We start from the raw sequence: 15977 nt of genomic DNA, 5'->3' as shown, positions 1-15977 counted from the left end.
TCTTTTCATCAGAGATGTGCTATATGGACAAAAGTACTACTACACCTGACTACAGGCAATAATATGATTTTTGGTCAAATGTTGTAATCCAGATGGGCACATTTTTACAGAGGCAAGCGCTCACCTTATTGGAGGTTGATAACACGCCCCTGGCATTTCATAATAAGAGTCATATTTAACAGCCAGGGACACTGGTATGATAACGTGGATAATCAGTCCTACAAAATATACACATATAAGGCCTACCAAATAATATAAGAGGGCCTGTTAGGGCTTTCTGAAACTGAAGTACAGAATCTAGGTATTGGGGAGAAGTCTAATACTTTTATTCTGAATAAATTAACGTAGCCGAAAGGACCGGATGTTGATCCAAGATCAAATTCGCTCATCGATGTGAGCACCAGTGTTAACCTGGCATCAAATACCTCTCCAAACACCCATGTCTGCTTTGGTTAAAGCAATGTCGAGTAAGTGAACATAACAGACAAGTTATTGCATTTATTAACGACAAGCGAGATGAACGATTTGACAGACTCGCTGATGTTGCAGAGCTTGTTGACTCAAGTAATATCACTCAAGTAGAAGACTGACAGGTTATTAACGTAACAGCAACTTCACTTGCCCATAGACCTGATCTACTTTATCGAGTGGAAGCTTATATGCAACGACAGTCAAGCTCATTGCCTTTTGATTGTGATTTGTTTAGAGGTCCAATAGCCTACAGTTAATACTTTTTGTCACAGAGTTTCGCTTGGCAGTGGTTCAGCTGCACGTCACCAAGGTGAAGGCTGACAATCTGACCAAGGCTCGCAGGTTGATCAAGGAGGCAGCCTCTCAGGGCGCCAAAGTGGTGGTTTTACCTGTGAGTCAAGTTACTTCTTTTTGTGACGAGAACAATTGATAAGGCTTTGAAGCTAATCGGGTTCCTATTCATTCCAATCTTTTTGAACACACAGGAGTGCTTCAATTCCCCTTACGGAACTGGCTTTTTCCCCGAATATGCAGAGAAGATCCCAGGAGAGTCCACCCAGGTGTTGTCGGAAGCAGCCAAGGAGAGTGGGGTGTATCTGGTAGGAGGTGAGAGGAGGATTGGTCGCACCTGTACACTTTCCTCGTCTCTTTCCTCACCGATGATCAGAGCCATGTACATCTAGACTAATAGTACAATAATAGTAAACATAGTCAGTCATATATCTGTTTCTACAAAGCCTTAAGGAGACTCAAACATGGTATGTCATAGAAGATGTCTGTGGTATCTCTCCAGGTTCCATCCCAGAAGAGGATGAGGGGAAGCTGTATAACACCTGCGCAGTATTCGGCCCTGATGGAAGCTTGGTGCTCAAGCACAGAAAGGTGGGCATGCTCTGACAGTCAGCTGGCCACTGATTGCTTCACCACGGTGCAATTTACCCTTGGGGATAAATAGAGCTTGTTCAGGCTGTTTGTCTGCATGCCACAGAAAGACATACATTTGAAAGACATTGGATTTGTCAAGTACCATTTTCACTCCTTTTGTTGACATTTGCTCCACAGTCGATATTCTGGTTTGTCTGTTTGGCTAACTGTCCCTCCTTTAAAGATTCACCTCTTCGACATCGACGTTCCCGGGGAAATCCGCTTCCAGGAGTCGGAGACGCTCAGCCCTGGAAGCAGCCTATCGGTGTTTGACACGCGTACGTGTCCTCTTAAACCTCTCCCCCAACCTTGTAGTTCAGCATCCTGTTCTGACAGGAAGTGCGTTTCTCTGTTGTGTTTCAGCGTACTGTAAGGTCGGTGTTGGGATCTGCTACGACATTAGGTTTGCCGAGCTCGCACAGCTCTACGTTAAGAAAGGTGCGGGTGAACGGAAGGGCTTCATATCTGTATAAGATATATATATATATATATACAGTTATAAATCTATATGAAACTTAACTCTACCAAATGCTCCCCTCTGGAACCAGGCTGTCAGCTGTTGGTATATCCCGGCGCCTTCAACATGACTACAGGACCGGCTCATTGGGAGCTGTTACAGAGGGGGAGGTCAGTCAGTGCCCGAGGATGTCTCTGATGTGATATCATCATCTCCTTTTTTTCCTCACTTTGTCATCTACCTTGGCTCTATGATTAACTTATGCTGACGGTCGCCCTGTTCTCCTGTCTCGCTCAGGGCCGTTGATAACCAGGTTTATGTGGCCACTGCCTCTCCTGCTCGGGATGAGTCGGCTTCTTATGTAGCCTGGGGTCACAGCTCTGTGGTAAACCCGTGGTAAGGAAAAATTAACGAATGGAGGACTAATGATCATAAAAATACGTTATGGTGGTGTTGGCGTTTGTGATGCCACGAGTGGTGTCAATTCTCCGTACGCGAGACAATTTCTCAAAAATAGTGGTCATGTGGATTGTGTTCTCTCTCTAGGGTGAGGTTGCCGAAGGTAGTGGGCGTTAATGGATTTGTGTGTGTGTGTGCGTTCATTCAAAATACACGCTCACAGATACTCATGCACACACACACAGTATGAATGTGCTGTCTTCAATTCCAGGGGTGAGGTGATCAGTAAGGCTGGGTCAGAGGAGACCGTTGTTTACGCTGACATCGGTGAGTGGCGGAGTGGCAGTGCTCTCAAGGCCACCAGTAATCAATCGGGAAGTTGTATATACATAGACGGATCAATGAGTAAACAAATGGCGTGAGAGTGGAAACCCAACATCCTGATAAGTGTGAAAAACAGCCCTCAGGCAGTAAATGACAAAACATCCATGTCATGAAAACTGGATACAAATTACAGAACCGTAATGTAGTAAGCCCCACGCAGGGCTAATTTGACTAATCTTTGACCCTGTCCCGGTCCCCACCCCTGTCCCCCGCCCCTGTCCCCGCCCCTCATGTTTTTCGCAGACCTGCAGTACTTGGCGGACGTCCGTCAGCAGATCCCCATCACAGCCCAGCGCCGTGGCGATCTGTACTCCGTCAACGCAGTGCAAGAGGGCTGAACCCATGCCACGTTGTCATGGAAACACTGAGGGCGGGGGAAGCTTGATTAATTATGTCGACTTCAATCAGAGGCCCTTAGTAGTTAGTTAAAGATGTCAAGCTGCTTGTATTGAAAGTTTTGCACTGTAACATGTCCCCTTCAAGCAGAAAATGGAGCATTTTGTATATGAGCTTGGGTGCCACAGCAAGTATCTGCTTACTGTTTGTCCTTTGAATATCAATGAATGAGCAGGACCAGATTGACAGAACTTTTTATAACACAACAGACGGCAACAGAGTACAGAGTAGAGGTCACAGAGAGGGGAGCCGAAAGGGGAACAAGCAAGTCCTGTGTTTTGAAAGCCTACAATTCAAATAAAATAAAAAATACACCGTCCGTCCTTTCCACAACTTTGTACAACACATCCAACCAATACAAGAGCTGTACATATTCACAGTATGTACAGCGCAGTACACATCTACAAAGAGTAACCTTGTCAGAGCACAATGTGGGCTATGGTGTGAAGTTTATTTCCTCTTCAACCAGAATGTTTGAAGGTCATGTGATCACAAACATGTTCTAGTGTTCCATTCTAATCACAGGTTGGTCTCAGTTAGAGGGTCCATCACTTCCTCTTTCACCATCCGAGTCTCTGGTTCATCTTCAAAGCTCTCCCCCATCCCTGGTTCACACACAATATAAGAAATAAGACAGACACCTAGCCATGCCATAACCTTTCAGTTGCATCTGTGGATTTATTGAGTGCACATGCTGAGTGCATACTAACAACAGTAAAAAAGGCAGTTGTGTTCAGAAGGCTAACAGTAGAATAGCGTAAATCAATGATAGAAGAGTAGAATTAAAAGAACAAAAACATACCCATTTCTGTGTTCTGGTCCTTGTGGGCCCTGTCCTGTTGGATCTGGTAGGCTAGGGCAGCCAGCACCATGGCTGACACTACCACACACAGAGCTGTGCTGAATACCCACAAGGCTTCAGTGGCTCTCCCCACCACAGGGCTGGGCTGGACCCCATCTAAGGACCAGGAAGAAGGTCACAAAGAGGAGCACGGTTCAAGAGACACATTCATTTTTAGTATAAAAAACACTGCAGAAAAGCTATTAGAATAAGGAGTAATGCACGTATTCACTCAAACAGTGAATAACTCAAATACATTCGCTTGGGGATGGATGTAAATTTGTGAAGTTGCGTTCTCATGTCTCTTGAAGCCCTGTGTTAGATTATTGACATACTCACTGCTGGTGGAAGTTAAGGTCTCGTTCATGGACGGGTTTTCTATGCTACATGACACGCTAACGTCCTGGGAAATGTTGACCACCAGAAGGCTGGTGATGTTGTAGAGCTGAGATTCGGGGAGAAGTGCAAAGTCTGTCCAGACTGAGCCCTCGGGAGGCTGCACGGTCTCGTTGATCCGCCAGCGCACAACAGGTTTGGGGAAACCTCCTCTAGAGTGACACAAGAAACGCGTCTCGTCCCCTTCCCCCGCATCCTCCCTCAGCAGCAGCGGAAACGAAAAACTGGCTGCGGGGGGGGGGGGAGAGGAGAGAGATAGAGAGAGAGAGAGGGGAGAGATGATGGCAACTGTATTAGTTCAGTACGGTCATACCGACCAGGTAAATCAAAATAGATATTTCATCAGAAGTAATGGTTTCATTATCCCACCACCCAGTTTTGAATTTGTATTTAACGGCTGCATCCTTGTTTATGTATTTTTTTTTAACTGTACCACACATTTGACAACAAACTTACGCCACTATCTTTCATCATCACTGACCTGCGGTCCACAGACACACCTTGCACACCGGAGAGCTGTGGTTCCCCCCAGGGAATGTGAGGTACAGGCTGTAGGTGTTGGAATCTGCCGGGACCACCATGGACAACTGCAGGGAGAAGTCGCCTGTCTGTGGAGCCGTTTCTGAGACTCGGGTGCTGTTTCTGCTGGACACTGTCCATTTATCCTGGCTCCCCCGTCCCCAGACCGACCTGTGGACCACGTCGTTGGCTCTCCTCCATTCAGCCGAAAAGTTTAGAGCGCTTAGCGAGAGTGCTCCGTCATAGATACACGGAAGTAGGACCGGCTCTCCGATAATGGCCTGGACACATTCTTCATCTGTATGTGGAGATGCAGGGAGGGACAGTAGTCAGATAATCGTCTCTCTCCTTTGCACGTTTGTATAAATAAAAGGTATAAAAAGGAAACAAAACCTTTCTTACCTGAAGGTGAACTGAATCTCATAAGGCCGAGGAGAAATCCCGTGCGCCACAATGCTGACATTTGCCCGCACAGGGCAGTTTTACGCACGGCTAGTCGGCTCCGTCAAGTTGATAAAAGGCAACCACAAGCCTTATTTAAGAATGAATTAGCCTAGTTACCTTGTCCATTTACTTTCTTCAACTTACATTCTTTCTTCACTGCTAGTCCCTTGATCGGCATCTTTGAGGGAAAGATGTGTACTTTCTTCTCCAGGCATCGTCTACCACTGACACACCTTTACATTCAACGTCATAGGAATGTTAAATCGGTCGTGCACCACCTTGCCTGTTTCACCATGCCCGTTTCACCATACTTGTGACTCCCTTTACGAGCAATGAAGGGAAATGATAACCACCCCAAACATCCACTGCATATATCAGTTCAAGTGTGATGGCTATTTATTGAAAATAACAAAATAACAATGATGGGTTATACTCCAGAGTTCTTTTGCAAGCGCCAGTAGATATCATTGATAACTCTATTTTATACACCCAAACAATTGCTAAAAGGATTGGTGACACAGTATTCTAATGTGTATATCTGTGCAGTAGGCCCTAGTCTATCCACGGCCAGCCCTGGGGCTTTAGGGGCCCTAAACAAAATTAGTGTAGGGGGCCCTTTGATTGGCATTCTTTTAAACAAATATTTAATTTGTTTATTGGGTCGGACCAGCCCTGAGTCTATCCATTGGTCAGTGCTATTGCGTCCTAGGCACATCCGAGAGAGCTCAAATACTGCTGACGAATGTCTGTGTGGTCAGCTGGTCGGTTATAAGCCTTCCACACTGGTTCCCCCACAAAGAGCCTCATGGCTTTAGTGTAGTTCTGTGGGAGAGAAAAGAAACGCAAACTGGGCATTGATTTACAGTTAATCCTTTAAAGCATTTTCTAATGACCACGTGATCCTGTGAAAATCATCCAGTTCTTATATAGGCTACAATTGGTACATCACCTAGTTGAGGTGACTTTTGTAAAGGGCCATTCATGTACCGTCTCATCCATAGTAAATCTGTGGTAGATCCCAGCAGGTAGAGTAATCAGGTCTCCCTTGACCATAGAGATCCTGATCCAGCGATCTTCCTTGTCCCTCACGTCAAAATAAGCTCTGCCGTCCAAGATGTAGCGGATCTCATCATCTAAATGGAGATGTTCCTCAAAGAACATCTTCAACTGGAAGACAGGAGAACATTTCACTGACAGGTTAAAGATATCCAAACTGAGTCATCAGTTTGTTTTGTTTCTATGACAGCATTAACTTGACAAAACACTGGGATGAAGCCCTCCCCAGCAAGTGCTTTTCTGCCAGAAAAGACACCTTGGTAGACACAGGTCTTGGCATGATTACCTTTTCCTCATAGTTGGGTAGTGTATCCTTGGCGATGGTTATGATATCTGAATATGAGAAGCCATGGTCTTTTCTAATTTTCTCCAGTTCAGGATCTGTTTCATAAATATCAGCATTTAACTGAAAAAGAAAGTAAAGAGTTCAGAAAACAAGTGTTTGCACTAGCTCCAGGATAGGCAATACTTTTTACTGTAGCTTTGGGTTTATGCCGGGGGTACCCCCAAAAAAATAATTGGGTAGGCCAGATGAAAATGTGAATTTCAGGAATTGTATTATGCTGCTGTAGTATGGGCTAGTTGAAAACGGTCATTATGAGAGTTAAGGAATTGCATAGGCCTACTGATATACTTATTTTACAATTTATATTTGGCTACTAATTATTTGGTGTGCTTAGACTAATACTGGTGCAGTTAACATTTTGAGTGAAAAATAAATACTTTCTGGACAATATGCGACTGACGAGGCAGGGCCAAGGATAAGAACATAATATAAGAATGGCCAGTAGTATGCATGAACTGCACAGAAACAGCAGACTTCTGAGCCACATTCAATACTTCTGAGCCACATTCATTAAAATCTCACACTTTGTTAAACATTAAACTCACACTTAGCTGTTTGATAGCCATATTTTTGCTAGGCATTGCTATCAATATCATTTAGCTACCTTAAAGTGGAAAATGCCAAGCTTTTGTAAGTCTTCCAAAGACACGGGCTGGTTTGGATTTAGTTTATGAGGCATTCGCTGATCTTCATCAGAGTCGTCGATATACCATGCATCTAAAGCCATAGTCGACTTTGTAGTGTTGAACAAAAATGTTGTCAGTTCTTCTTCTTCTTCTTGTTTGAGGTTTGACGGCAGTTGGCATCCACGAAGTTACATTACTGCCACCTTCAGGTTTTTTCCCCTCAGTGTCCGCTTTCGGCTCAACATCGGCTCTCCTGTAATGGCCAAGACTGCTTAAGCTACCTGAAGAACTGAATCTCAGGAAGCCGAGGAGAAATCATGTGGGCCATAATGCTGACTGTTGGCTGTTTTTCCCAGGATGCTGCCACTGATAAACCAGGTTACATCTAACGTCATATTATGCAATGTCGGTTGTGCACCAACTTCTGCTTCACCATACCTGGGCCCTTATTTAGACGAACAATCAAGGGAAATGATAACAATCCCAAACATCCACTGCATATATCAGTTCAAGTTTGTACGCTATTTATTAATAATCACAAAAATGGTTGATACCCCAGAGTACTTTTGCAAGTGCCTGTAGATATGGTCTATCATATTACCTTAAAGAAGAAAATGCCAAGCTTTTGAAAAGTCTTCACAAGACACGGGTTGGTTTTGATTCAGTCTATGAGGCATTCGTTGATTTTCATCAGAGTCGTCGATATACCATGCATCTAAAGCCATAGTCGACTGTGTAGTGTTTCGATTGAAAAATGTTTTTGTTGGTTCTTCTTCTTCTTTAAAGTCCTCCGTAGCTTGGTCTAGGTATATATGTCAATGGGTGCAGCCTATATAGGCTATCAGTTGGGTTATGTAAACCAACAATATTTAATGAGTGACATCATGAACCCCGAGGGTTCCTGATTTGTAGAGTTCCCAGTTTGGGAAGCATGATGATGAATGCAGTGGATCTTCTCCACAAAAAGAAAGGTGGAGGGAAGGGAGGGATAAGCGTCAACTATGATATGTTGGCTGTTTATCAATCCACGTGTTTCTCCTTCTTGTGTTCTTGTGAACCCGTTTGACGTCATCTTTCATTGCCCAAGTACAGTTCCAATCCAAAGAACACAAGTCACCAAGAACACCCGAACCTCACCAATAACCTGAACCAGGCCCAGGAAAGGAGGCCAAACAGAAGGGAGAGAAGAGGAAAGCAGATCCAGAATGTTTTGATGTAGACAAAGACAAAACCAACGTATATGTGTCAGGCCTGCCTCCAGACACACTCCACGGAGGAGTTTGTGGAGCTCATGTCTAGTGTGGCATTGTCATGAGAGACCCCATGACTGAGGAGTACAGGGTCAAGCTGTACAAGGATCACCAGGGCAACCAGAAGGGAGACGGCCTCTGCTGCTACCTCAAGAAAGAGTCGGTGGCCCTGGCTCTGCGTCTGACAGATGAGTCGGAGGTGTGGGGCTACAAGCTCCACGTGGAGGCAGCCAGGTTTGAGCTGAAGGGCCAGTACGACTCCAGCAAGAATAAGAGCAAGGAGCACAGGAAGAAGCTGCTGGACTGGCGACCGGAGAAGAAGGGGGAGGTGAGAAAGAGACACAAGCGTGTTCTTATAATCCAGAACATGTTCCACCCCAGCAACTTCGATGAAGACCCTCTGGTTCTGAACGAGATCCGGGATGACCTGAGGACGGAGTGTGAGAAGTTTGGTTCAGGTGAAGAAGGTCATCCTCTCTGATCGCCATCCTGACGGCGTGGCATCTGTAGCGTTCAAGGAGCCGGAGGACGGCGATGTGTGCCAGGCGGCCCTGGAGGGGGGGCTGGTTCGGGGGACGCAAGCTGTCGGCCCAGCTCTGGGACGGTACCACAGACTATCAGTGGAGGAGACCTCGAGGGAGTGAGAGGAGAGGCTGAAGGGCTGGGCCAATTATCTAGAGGGGAAAGGGGGGGTCAGATGGCTGAGCGGTGAGGGAGTCGGGCTAGAAATCAGAAGGTTGCCGGATTGATTCCCTGCCCCGCCTAAATGACGTTGTGTCCTTGGGCAAGGCACTTCACCCTACTTGCCTCGGGGGTAATGTCCCTGTACTTACTGTAAGTCGCTCTGGATAAGAGCGTCTGCTAAATGAATAAATGTAAATGTAAAGGGGCCAAGCCCACAGGGCCCAACCCTAGAGCAGCCCACAGGACCCCCTTCAGATCCAACTACAGACAGCAAGAACTCATCTGATTTCCCAGAAGTCATTGCAAGAACACATTGCAAGAACACACATCATTCTACGTCCCCGAGGTCTTGCAAAACCGTTCGCGCAAGAACGTTCTTCTCAAGAACTCAAGTAGTCTACCTTCTTAGTGTTCTAAACAGCCAATTTTATGACTGCGGCCAAATAGCTTTCCCCAAATTTGGCTCACTACTTCCATCAACCACGAGGAGGAGCAATCGACATTCAAAGCTTTTGGTTGTACCGGAAAAGACAAACAAAGAAGCTGTCAGAACCGACATGCGCTTTGCTTAAGGGGTATCCGTCGTTTGACAGCAAGGATGTCAACAAATTACCTACATTTAGATACACATTTTACTCTGTGTCCTACAAATGTAGATGGGCAACTATACGATGTTAGCCTTAAAGTACGGAATTTTTGATATTTGCAGAATAACACGCTGTGTTCCAAAGAGGACGTATGCATGGAGTTTAAACAAACCTTTCTGGGACTCCTACACACGAAACTCCTCGAAGTTATCTGCAAAGAACTTCAGAGGTCACAAGTCACTATGCCACGGACTTGTTAAGACACAGTATGGACAACGAATGGTTTACCCCTTGCTATGTAGAACGTTTTCAAAATCACTGCGTAAGTTAAAGAGTAAAACGTACTCAGGGGACAGTGAGGAAGAGGAGGATGGACAAGATGATGTCATTGATGATAGCGAGGTAGAGGAACTCTTCCAGCAACATATTCCGTCAGGTATCGGAGATGGAGACCACCGGATCTTCATCGTCCATCCGGATGTGAAATGGGGGAAGAAAAAACAGTACCTGACCACAGGTAAAAAATCTAAACAACAAACAGCCACGGTTGTAAAGAACAGCACTGAGTCTTTGGAAACTATCCTTCTTGCATGCTAGATAGCTAGCGTCCCCAACTCCCTATGTCTCCTCTCGTCTTCTTTCCCAGCCAATCTGATGATGGAGGAGGCGGTGGGTCTGGTGAACACTTTGCAGAACTGGAGAGTGGTGGACAAGATCATCCTCTCCACCAAGACTCCCGAGAGTAAGAGGATCTTCGGCAAGGGGAACTTTGAGATTCTCACAGGTCTGCTCCTACCACCTTCTTATTCGATCTATGACTTCCTGTTTCTCTCCATGGCATGAGATGTAAGTGAAATGCCTGTTTTCTTTCCAGAGCACATCAGGAGAACGCCAGGTGTGACAGCTGTGTTCGTCAACGTGGAGCGTCTGTCCCCTGTCTCTGAGGTAAGCCTGTGTTTGTCCCAAGGCGGAGGACGACCGTGTTGTCAGTTCTGTCTGTGACCATGTTTCCTGTCTCCTCAGAGGGATTTGGAGGAAGCCTGGGGTGTGAAGGTGCTTGACAGATATTCAGTAGTCCTTCACATCTTCCGGTGCAATGCTCGAACCAAGGAGGCCAAACTTCAGATCTCTCTGGCAGAGATACCATTGTTACGGTACTAAAAGAGCCAGTCAATACAAAGCTCAAAAACACTGATCTTTTTCAGATGCTGTGACAAATTATCTGAGATGTAATATGCAGTTAGGCCCACAGCGCCATCTACTGTCAATATAATGAACGTCCATTTAATAACATTATTTGTACACCAATTTATGTTGACAGATCTCGTTTAAAACATGAAGTGTCTAACTTGGACCAGCAAGGAGGAGGCTCCAGATACATCATGGGTTCAGGTAACACTGCCGCTGCGAACCAAATAAACCAATCGTGTTTATGATCTCTTTTCCCCATCTCTTTTCCCCATCTCATTGTCAAAAATCAACAAATCTTTTTTTTCCCTGAAACCCCTCCACCCCCTCTCCTTCCGGTCGCCAAGGCGAGACTCTGTTGGAGGTGCAGCAGAGGCTGTTGAAGGAGAGAGAGCTGAAGATCCGGTCGGCTCTGGAGCGCCTGAGGAGGAAGAGGCACCTTCTCCGGTCCCAGCGCAAACACCGAGACTTCCCCATCATCTCCGTCATGGGCTACACCAACTGCGGTGAGGCACGCCTCCACCGCACACCACACAGCTGAATCTCCGCGGCCCGGTGCTCCCCCACTGAGCCGCATCGCCCGTCCCCCCCCCCCTTTGTCCCCTCCAGGGAAGACGACCCTGATCAAAGCGCTGACGGGCGACGCGGCGCTGCAGCCCAGAGACCAGCTGTTCGCCACCCTGGATGTCACCGTCCACGCGGGCCCGCTGCCCAGCCGCATGACCGTGCTGTACGTCGACACCATCGGCTTCCTGTCCCAGCTGCCCCACCAGCTCATCGACTCCTTCTCCGCCACGCTGGAGGACGTGGCGCACTCTGTACGTATGCCACGCACGACCGCCTGCCTCGCCATATCCCCGTCACCCCCTCTGTATGTAGAGTCATTGACTGGAGACTTACCTAGCTAGTCATGTCACTGTCACCCCTTAAGGACTCTGCTCTCCGTATGTACACCTCACAGAAGAGTCCCTGATGACCTTGTCATGTCACTGTAGCTCTGCAAGGTCCTAGTGCCCCAACGCCCCCAAACCACTTTATGAACACCTGGAGGGGATGGGATGGATCTGTGCATATTCATTCTCCTAAGCGGTTGTCTCTGACTCATATCCTCACAGAGAATGCCTTCTTCTCCGTAGGACCTCATATTACATGTCCGAGACATCAGCCATCCGGAGACGGTCAACCAGAAGGTGAACGTGCTGAACGTCCTGAAGAACATGCAGATCCCAGAGAAGCTGCTCAGCTCCATGATAGAGGTCCACAATAAGACTGACCTGGTCGACAAGTAAGGATCAACATTCATCCTCACCCCAACATCAACCCTCACCCCAACGTCAACACCTCAACGAGCAGTGATATTGTCATACACTTTGAGATCGTTCTCACGCAGTCTAGAAAGCTGTTATCCTGCGAACTGTCATGTCTGATGAACGCACTCGCGCTCCGCCTGGTAGCCTTCCAGGGCTTGATTGAGATGCAAAAGGAAGGGAGTTTGATGTTCATGAAAGCTTCATGCTGTCCTCCTCACTGTAGCTACGAGCTGTCTGAGCCCAGCGCCCTGCCCATCTCTGCCTTGAGAGAGCATGGCCTTGAGACACTGAAGCAGACTGTCGAGGAGGCGATTGTGAAGTCAACAGGAAAACAAGTCTTAGCCCTCAGAGTAGACCTTAGCAGCTCCCAGTTAAGGTGAGGTTTTACAATCCACTGCAGTTACTGTAATTCTTTCACCCCAACAATCTAAATGTTATCTATCATTAATGAGATGAATACAGTGTAGTAATATGGACATATAGGTTACAGTATACTGCAAGGGTGGTTGTTATAGTAGTGGGTGTGTGCCTGTGTGTGTGTGTCGATCGACAGTTGGTTGTACAAGGAGGCAACCGTCCAGGAGGTGAACGTTGAGGCAGATGAAGGCTCCGCTGTCGTCAAGGTGATCATCAGTGCAGCTGCACATGGACGCTACAAAAAACTGTATCCACAGTTAGCAACGCAGCATCAAGACGGTTAGCAACCCAGTTTGCACTCATGTAAACCAAATTGAACTTTGACATCTGCCTTATGACAGATATGACAGACTGAAATGTATTTGTAATATCATGAAATATACTGAAGGAAATTACACTGTCTTGGATGGTATCATAAGATGTATTTATTGTATATCTTTGAAAAACAGTAAAGTAACAATGTATTTTGCATACAATAGCTCAAGTATATAATTTCATTTGAAACCTCTGTTAATTGTCATGTACCAGTGAAATGGACGTTCTGAAGTAGGCTTGTTGGGTCAGAATACTCTACAGAAATATACACTAAGACCTATGGCTAAAAAGCAAAGACGTTTCCATTACTCCTTCTAAATATGAATCCCCCTGCAGCTTGAATTCTTTTTAGGAAAAAAAAGGCTCTTCACTGCAGAGGCTTATTGCACATATATTTCTTTACATCTGTGCTAAATATGCACATGTGTACTTTTACATAGAAAGGATACGGTATAGGAGGTACAGTGTATATATAGGTTATATTAGAAGGACTGTAAGGCACACTGAAGGCCAGGCATTGCACCAAACATCAATCTGGTCCCAAACCTAGTCAGGCTTTTGTCTCAAGAGTTTTTTGTTAAGTGCAATGACCAGAGGACCGATTGGGAGTGGCCCCACAAAGTCCCCAGCGATGATGTTGAGGCCTTGTGGGTGTGGACCAGGGGTCTGCTTCCCCAGCCAGCTCTCCAGACTGTCCCAGTTCTGCTTGGTCAAAGTCCGCAGGGACTGTCCTGGGTGCAGGGCGATGTGAGCCCGGCTTGCGGTCAGGTTCAGACCGGCAACAAACAACCCTTCTGGAACAACGGAGAACCGGAATCAAACAAAGATGACGTGACGGATCCCCAGATACACACCTTCCTCATATTTGGATTTGAACTCTTATTTTTAGTCCGGTATGCTGTTTAACCTGTAAATCGTTGCGCTGACTCTGTTAGTATGTGAGTAGCAACACTGACACCACTTCAGAAACTCACCTGGACGGCCGAGTTGTTTCTGCCAGTCTAAGTAGCTCTCCAGCTCCTCTGCTGAGGGCTTATTGGCCCATAAGTAAGGGATGGCCGGCCACAGCTCTGGGTGTCGGGCTGCACACTGGGAGTCGTAGGACAGAAGGACCTGGTGCCCAGATGCCCACAGGCTCCTCAAGGTCACGGTTGCCTCCTGGACAGACACACAAGTGGCTCTCAGCACCTGGCCATCACTCGTAAAGCATTCCCTGTTACAGATACATCCTCTATCACTTTGATTTAAACCAACAAAACACTACATTCAGCTGGAATGTCAGGGGCCACGATGGGTTTGGCAAACTAACTGATGTGACACATGTAAGAGCAAGTTTTGAGCAACACATGTAAAGAACCAAGCTCACCTTGCAAGGACAGAGTTTAGGGCCAAATAATGTCTTCAGTGATGAAATGAATGTCTCGTGGAGTTTTTCACTCAGGCCTTCAAAATGTCTGCAGGCTAGGATCACCACCTCCTTAGGGTGAGACTCCAACCATTCGACAACTTCACTCAATGCTGCCTACACTCGTGAGACATTAACGACATACCATTTAAATCGACATTGTAACACACAGATCACTCGTCTAGATTTTTTTAAATGTAATTTTTCATTCATAACCATCTACTTACCAGGACAGTCACGTAAGTATATATGATGTGAGTGAAGTACAAGGTGTCAGGTGGGTCATTGGGTTTGTGGGCAATCCGAAAATCAAAGTATCGAATTCCCATTGAAAGTTGGTCCACAATACATTTATCCTGTTGCGATGCAACAAAAGTACAATCATGAAAAACATAACCCAACAGAAAATAATAACTGTTGTACTAGCAGTCTGAATGCAATATTTTACAATGACAGTAACTGGCAATGGCCGGGTTTCCCAGATTCGTTAAGAAGCTCTTAACGCTAAGAGCTAAGAACGTTCTTAAGAAACTCTTAGCGTTAAGATCTTCTTAAGGAATCTGGGAAACCCGACCAATGTAAGGAAACGATATGATCATCCTCTCAGCGCGAGCGTGGAACCTGAGTTGTAGTCCATCTGAAGATAGCAGGACGCGTGACACAGTAGAACAGTCCGTCCAGAAGCCTGAAAGCGTCCGACTCAGACCCCACGAGCGGGGAAGTGATATCTAGACAGTAGCTCATTGCATCATGACTTCCTAGATAAAGAAATAGCTCAAAACATGACATGTTTCCACGAATGCAACATTTAATCATCAGATTAACCTACAGGGTTTAATGAATTCACATACAAAATGCAATTAACCTACGGAAACGAGGTTGTTATGAGCGTTTTTACCAGGTATAGCGAGGCTTGTAATGGGGACTTCCCACAGCTCCGCAGGTAAACTTGACATCCATTCCTCGTAGTTCTGGTCCATCTCAGAAATCATTGGGACGCTCTTATCAGATGTCATGACAGCACCCAAACTGCCCCTAAACATTTTGTACACACATTTATAAATCCGAACAGTGATTTACTGCCTTCAGTCATGAGCGGTCTACTCTCAGTTCAATTTTTTTTAACAACCAATAATCCACATGACCACGGCTCTATGAGGTCGTAACTTGAAAAGCAGGAACTCGTGGCAAAATGCCTTTCTTACAGTTCCTGACTAACAACAAGTTGGCCGTCGAACTGTACGCAAGAGCATATAGCAAAGAGAATTGTTGGTATTAGGACTACGAAAAAAAGCTATGTTTCGGGGATATAACTCACAAGTTTAAAGTAGACATTTTAGGAATCAAATCGGAATTTCGAGAATTAAGTCAAAATACACAGAGAATAAACATCTGGAAGCCAGGAACACATGTATCCCATAACAGAGCCAATGCCTGAAAGGTTTGACAGTGACTCAGTGTCTTGGAAAATATACCAATGAACAAAGGTTTGTATACACAGTACACCTCAAGTCAATAAGCACATTGACTTGCATAGCTTACTAAACCTTAGCCAACCAAAA

General features: G+C 45.9%; 5 protein-coding genes and 1 pseudogene across 6 annotated transcripts; 3 read left to right on the top strand and 3 right to left on the bottom strand.

The window, feature by feature from the left end:
- Positions 1-343: 343 nt before the first annotated feature.
- nit2 (nitrilase family, member 2) lies at positions 344-3350 on the top strand. The gene is made up of 10 exons (XM_047037104.1): positions 344-467; positions 744-862; positions 957-1077; positions 1265-1353; positions 1580-1673; positions 1759-1833; positions 1944-2022; positions 2150-2248; positions 2523-2578; positions 2879-3350. Exons 1-10 carry the CDS (start codon positions 440-442, stop codon positions 2971-2973), a joined length of 855 nt encoding a protein of 284 aa, XP_046893060.1. The 5' UTR covers positions 344-439; the 3' UTR covers positions 2974-3350.
- Positions 3209-5487, bottom strand: LOC124478714 (ICOS ligand-like). The gene is made up of 5 exons (XM_047037103.1): positions 5190-5487; positions 4750-5085; positions 4212-4496; positions 3834-3989; positions 3209-3636 (listed from the first exon to the last, which is right to left on the bottom strand). Exons 1-5 carry the CDS (start codon positions 5248-5250, stop codon positions 3551-3553), a joined length of 924 nt encoding a protein of 307 aa, XP_046893059.1. The 5' UTR covers positions 5251-5487; the 3' UTR covers positions 3209-3550.
- A 122-nt stretch (positions 5488-5609) lies between these two features.
- On the bottom strand, positions 5610-7454 carry adi1 (acireductone dioxygenase 1). 2 transcript variants are annotated; one of them, XM_047037105.1, is made up of 4 exons: positions 7238-7454; positions 6574-6693; positions 6219-6398; positions 5610-6053 (listed from the first exon to the last, which is right to left on the bottom strand). In XM_047037105.1, exons 1-4 carry the CDS (start codon positions 7358-7360, stop codon positions 5937-5939), a joined length of 540 nt encoding a protein of 179 aa, XP_046893061.1. In that variant the 5' UTR covers positions 7361-7454; the 3' UTR covers positions 5610-5936. The 2 variants fall into 2 exon arrangements, with proteins under 2 accessions (XP_046893061.1, XP_046893062.1); XM_047037106.1 differs by having other exon boundaries at positions 7179-7264.
- A 736-nt stretch (positions 7455-8190) lies between these two features.
- On the top strand, positions 8191-9626 carry LOC124478864 (annotated as a pseudogene).
- A 97-nt stretch (positions 9627-9723) lies between these two features.
- On the top strand, positions 9724-13171 carry gtpbp6 (GTP binding protein 6 (putative)). Its single transcript, XM_047036964.1, has 10 exons — positions 9724-10297; positions 10427-10564; positions 10655-10725; positions 10804-10934; positions 11102-11172; positions 11316-11474; positions 11578-11786; positions 12105-12253; positions 12502-12654; positions 12832-13171. The coding sequence occupies exons 1-10, from the start codon at positions 9850-9852 to the stop codon at positions 12977-12979; spliced, it is 1677 nt and encodes a 558-aa protein (XP_046892920.1). The 5' UTR covers positions 9724-9849; the 3' UTR covers positions 12980-13171.
- si:dkey-66a8.7 (PI-PLC X domain-containing protein 1) lies at positions 13106-15857 on the bottom strand. Its single transcript, XM_047036967.1, has 7 exons — positions 15734-15857; positions 15314-15450; positions 15037-15173; positions 14643-14771; positions 14377-14532; positions 13985-14168; positions 13106-13804 (listed from the first exon to the last, which is right to left on the bottom strand). The coding sequence occupies exons 1-7, from the start codon at positions 15748-15750 to the stop codon at positions 13557-13559; spliced, it is 1008 nt and encodes a 335-aa protein (XP_046892923.1). The 5' UTR covers positions 15751-15857; the 3' UTR covers positions 13106-13556.
- Between the last annotated feature and the right edge of the window lie 120 nt (positions 15858-15977).

Source organism: Hypomesus transpacificus, chromosome 16, assembly GCF_021917145.1.
Source record: "Hypomesus transpacificus isolate Combined female chromosome 16, fHypTra1, whole genome shotgun sequence".
NCBI lineage: Eukaryota > Metazoa > Chordata > Actinopteri > Osmeriformes > Osmeridae > Hypomesus > Hypomesus transpacificus.
The sequence above is the reverse complement of the archived record's forward strand: the minus strand, read 5'-3'. Positions and strand labels throughout refer to the sequence as shown.

What these genes read in the sequence shown, in the direction of transcription:
- nit2 (XM_047037104.1), top strand. Translation starts at nt 440, where the DNA reads ATGTCTGCTTTGGTTAAAGCAATGTCGA. An exon ending in ACAGCTCTACGTTAAGAAAG is followed by an intron (nt 1,834 to 1,943) that starts GTGCGGGTGAAC and finishes CTCTGGAACCAG; the next exon opens with GCTGTCAGCTGTTGGTATAT. An exon ending in CGTTGTTTACGCTGACATCG is followed by an intron (nt 2,579 to 2,878) that starts GTGAGTGGCGGA and finishes TGTTTTTCGCAG; the next exon opens with ACCTGCAGTACTTGGCGGAC.
- LOC124478714 (XM_047037103.1), bottom strand. Translation starts at nt 5,250, where the DNA reads ATGTCAGCATTGTGGCGCACGGGATTTCTCCTCGGCCTTATGAGATTC. An exon ending in GGTGTGTCTGTGGACCGCAG is followed by an intron (nt 4,497 to 4,749) that starts GTCAGTGATGAT and finishes CCCCCCCCGCAG; the next exon opens with CCAGTTTTTCGTTTCCGCTG. An exon ending in GGACCAGAACACAGAAATGG is followed by an intron (nt 3,637 to 3,833) that starts GTATGTTTTTGT and finishes TGTGTGAACCAG; the next exon opens with GGATGGGGGAGAGCTTTGAA.
- adi1 (XM_047037105.1), bottom strand. Translation starts at nt 7,360, where the DNA reads ATGGCTTTAGATGCATGGTATATCGACGACTCTGATGAAGATCAGCGA. An exon ending in TACCCAACTATGAGGAAAAG is followed by an intron (nt 6,399 to 6,573) that starts GTAATCATGCCA and finishes CCTGTCTTCCAG; the next exon opens with TTGAAGATGTTCTTTGAGGA. An exon ending in GATTTACTATGGATGAGACG is followed by an intron (nt 6,054 to 6,218) that starts GTACATGAATGG and finishes TCTCTCCCACAG; the next exon opens with AACTACACTAAAGCCATGAG.
- si:dkey-66a8.7 (XM_047036967.1), bottom strand. An exon ending in CTAAACTCTGTCCTTGCAAG is followed by an intron (nt 14,169 to 14,376) that starts GTGAGCTTGGTT and finishes GTGTCTGTCCAG; the next exon opens with GAGGCAACCGTGACCTTGAG. An exon ending in GAAACAACTCGGCCGTCCAG is followed by an intron (nt 13,805 to 13,984) that starts GTGAGTTTCTGA and finishes CCGTTGTTCCAG; the next exon opens with AAGGGTTGTTTGTTGCCGGT.
- gtpbp6 (XM_047036964.1), top strand. Translation starts at nt 9,850, where the DNA reads ATGGGCAACTATACGATGTTAGCCTTAAAGTACGGAATTTTTGATATT. An exon ending in GTCTGTCCCCTGTCTCTGAG is followed by an intron (nt 10,726 to 10,803) that starts GTAAGCCTGTGT and finishes CTGTCTCCTCAG; the next exon opens with AGGGATTTGGAGGAAGCCTG. An exon ending in GCAGAGATACCATTGTTACG is followed by an intron (nt 10,935 to 11,101) that starts GTACTAAAAGAG and finishes TTATGTTGACAG; the next exon opens with ATCTCGTTTAAAACATGAAG.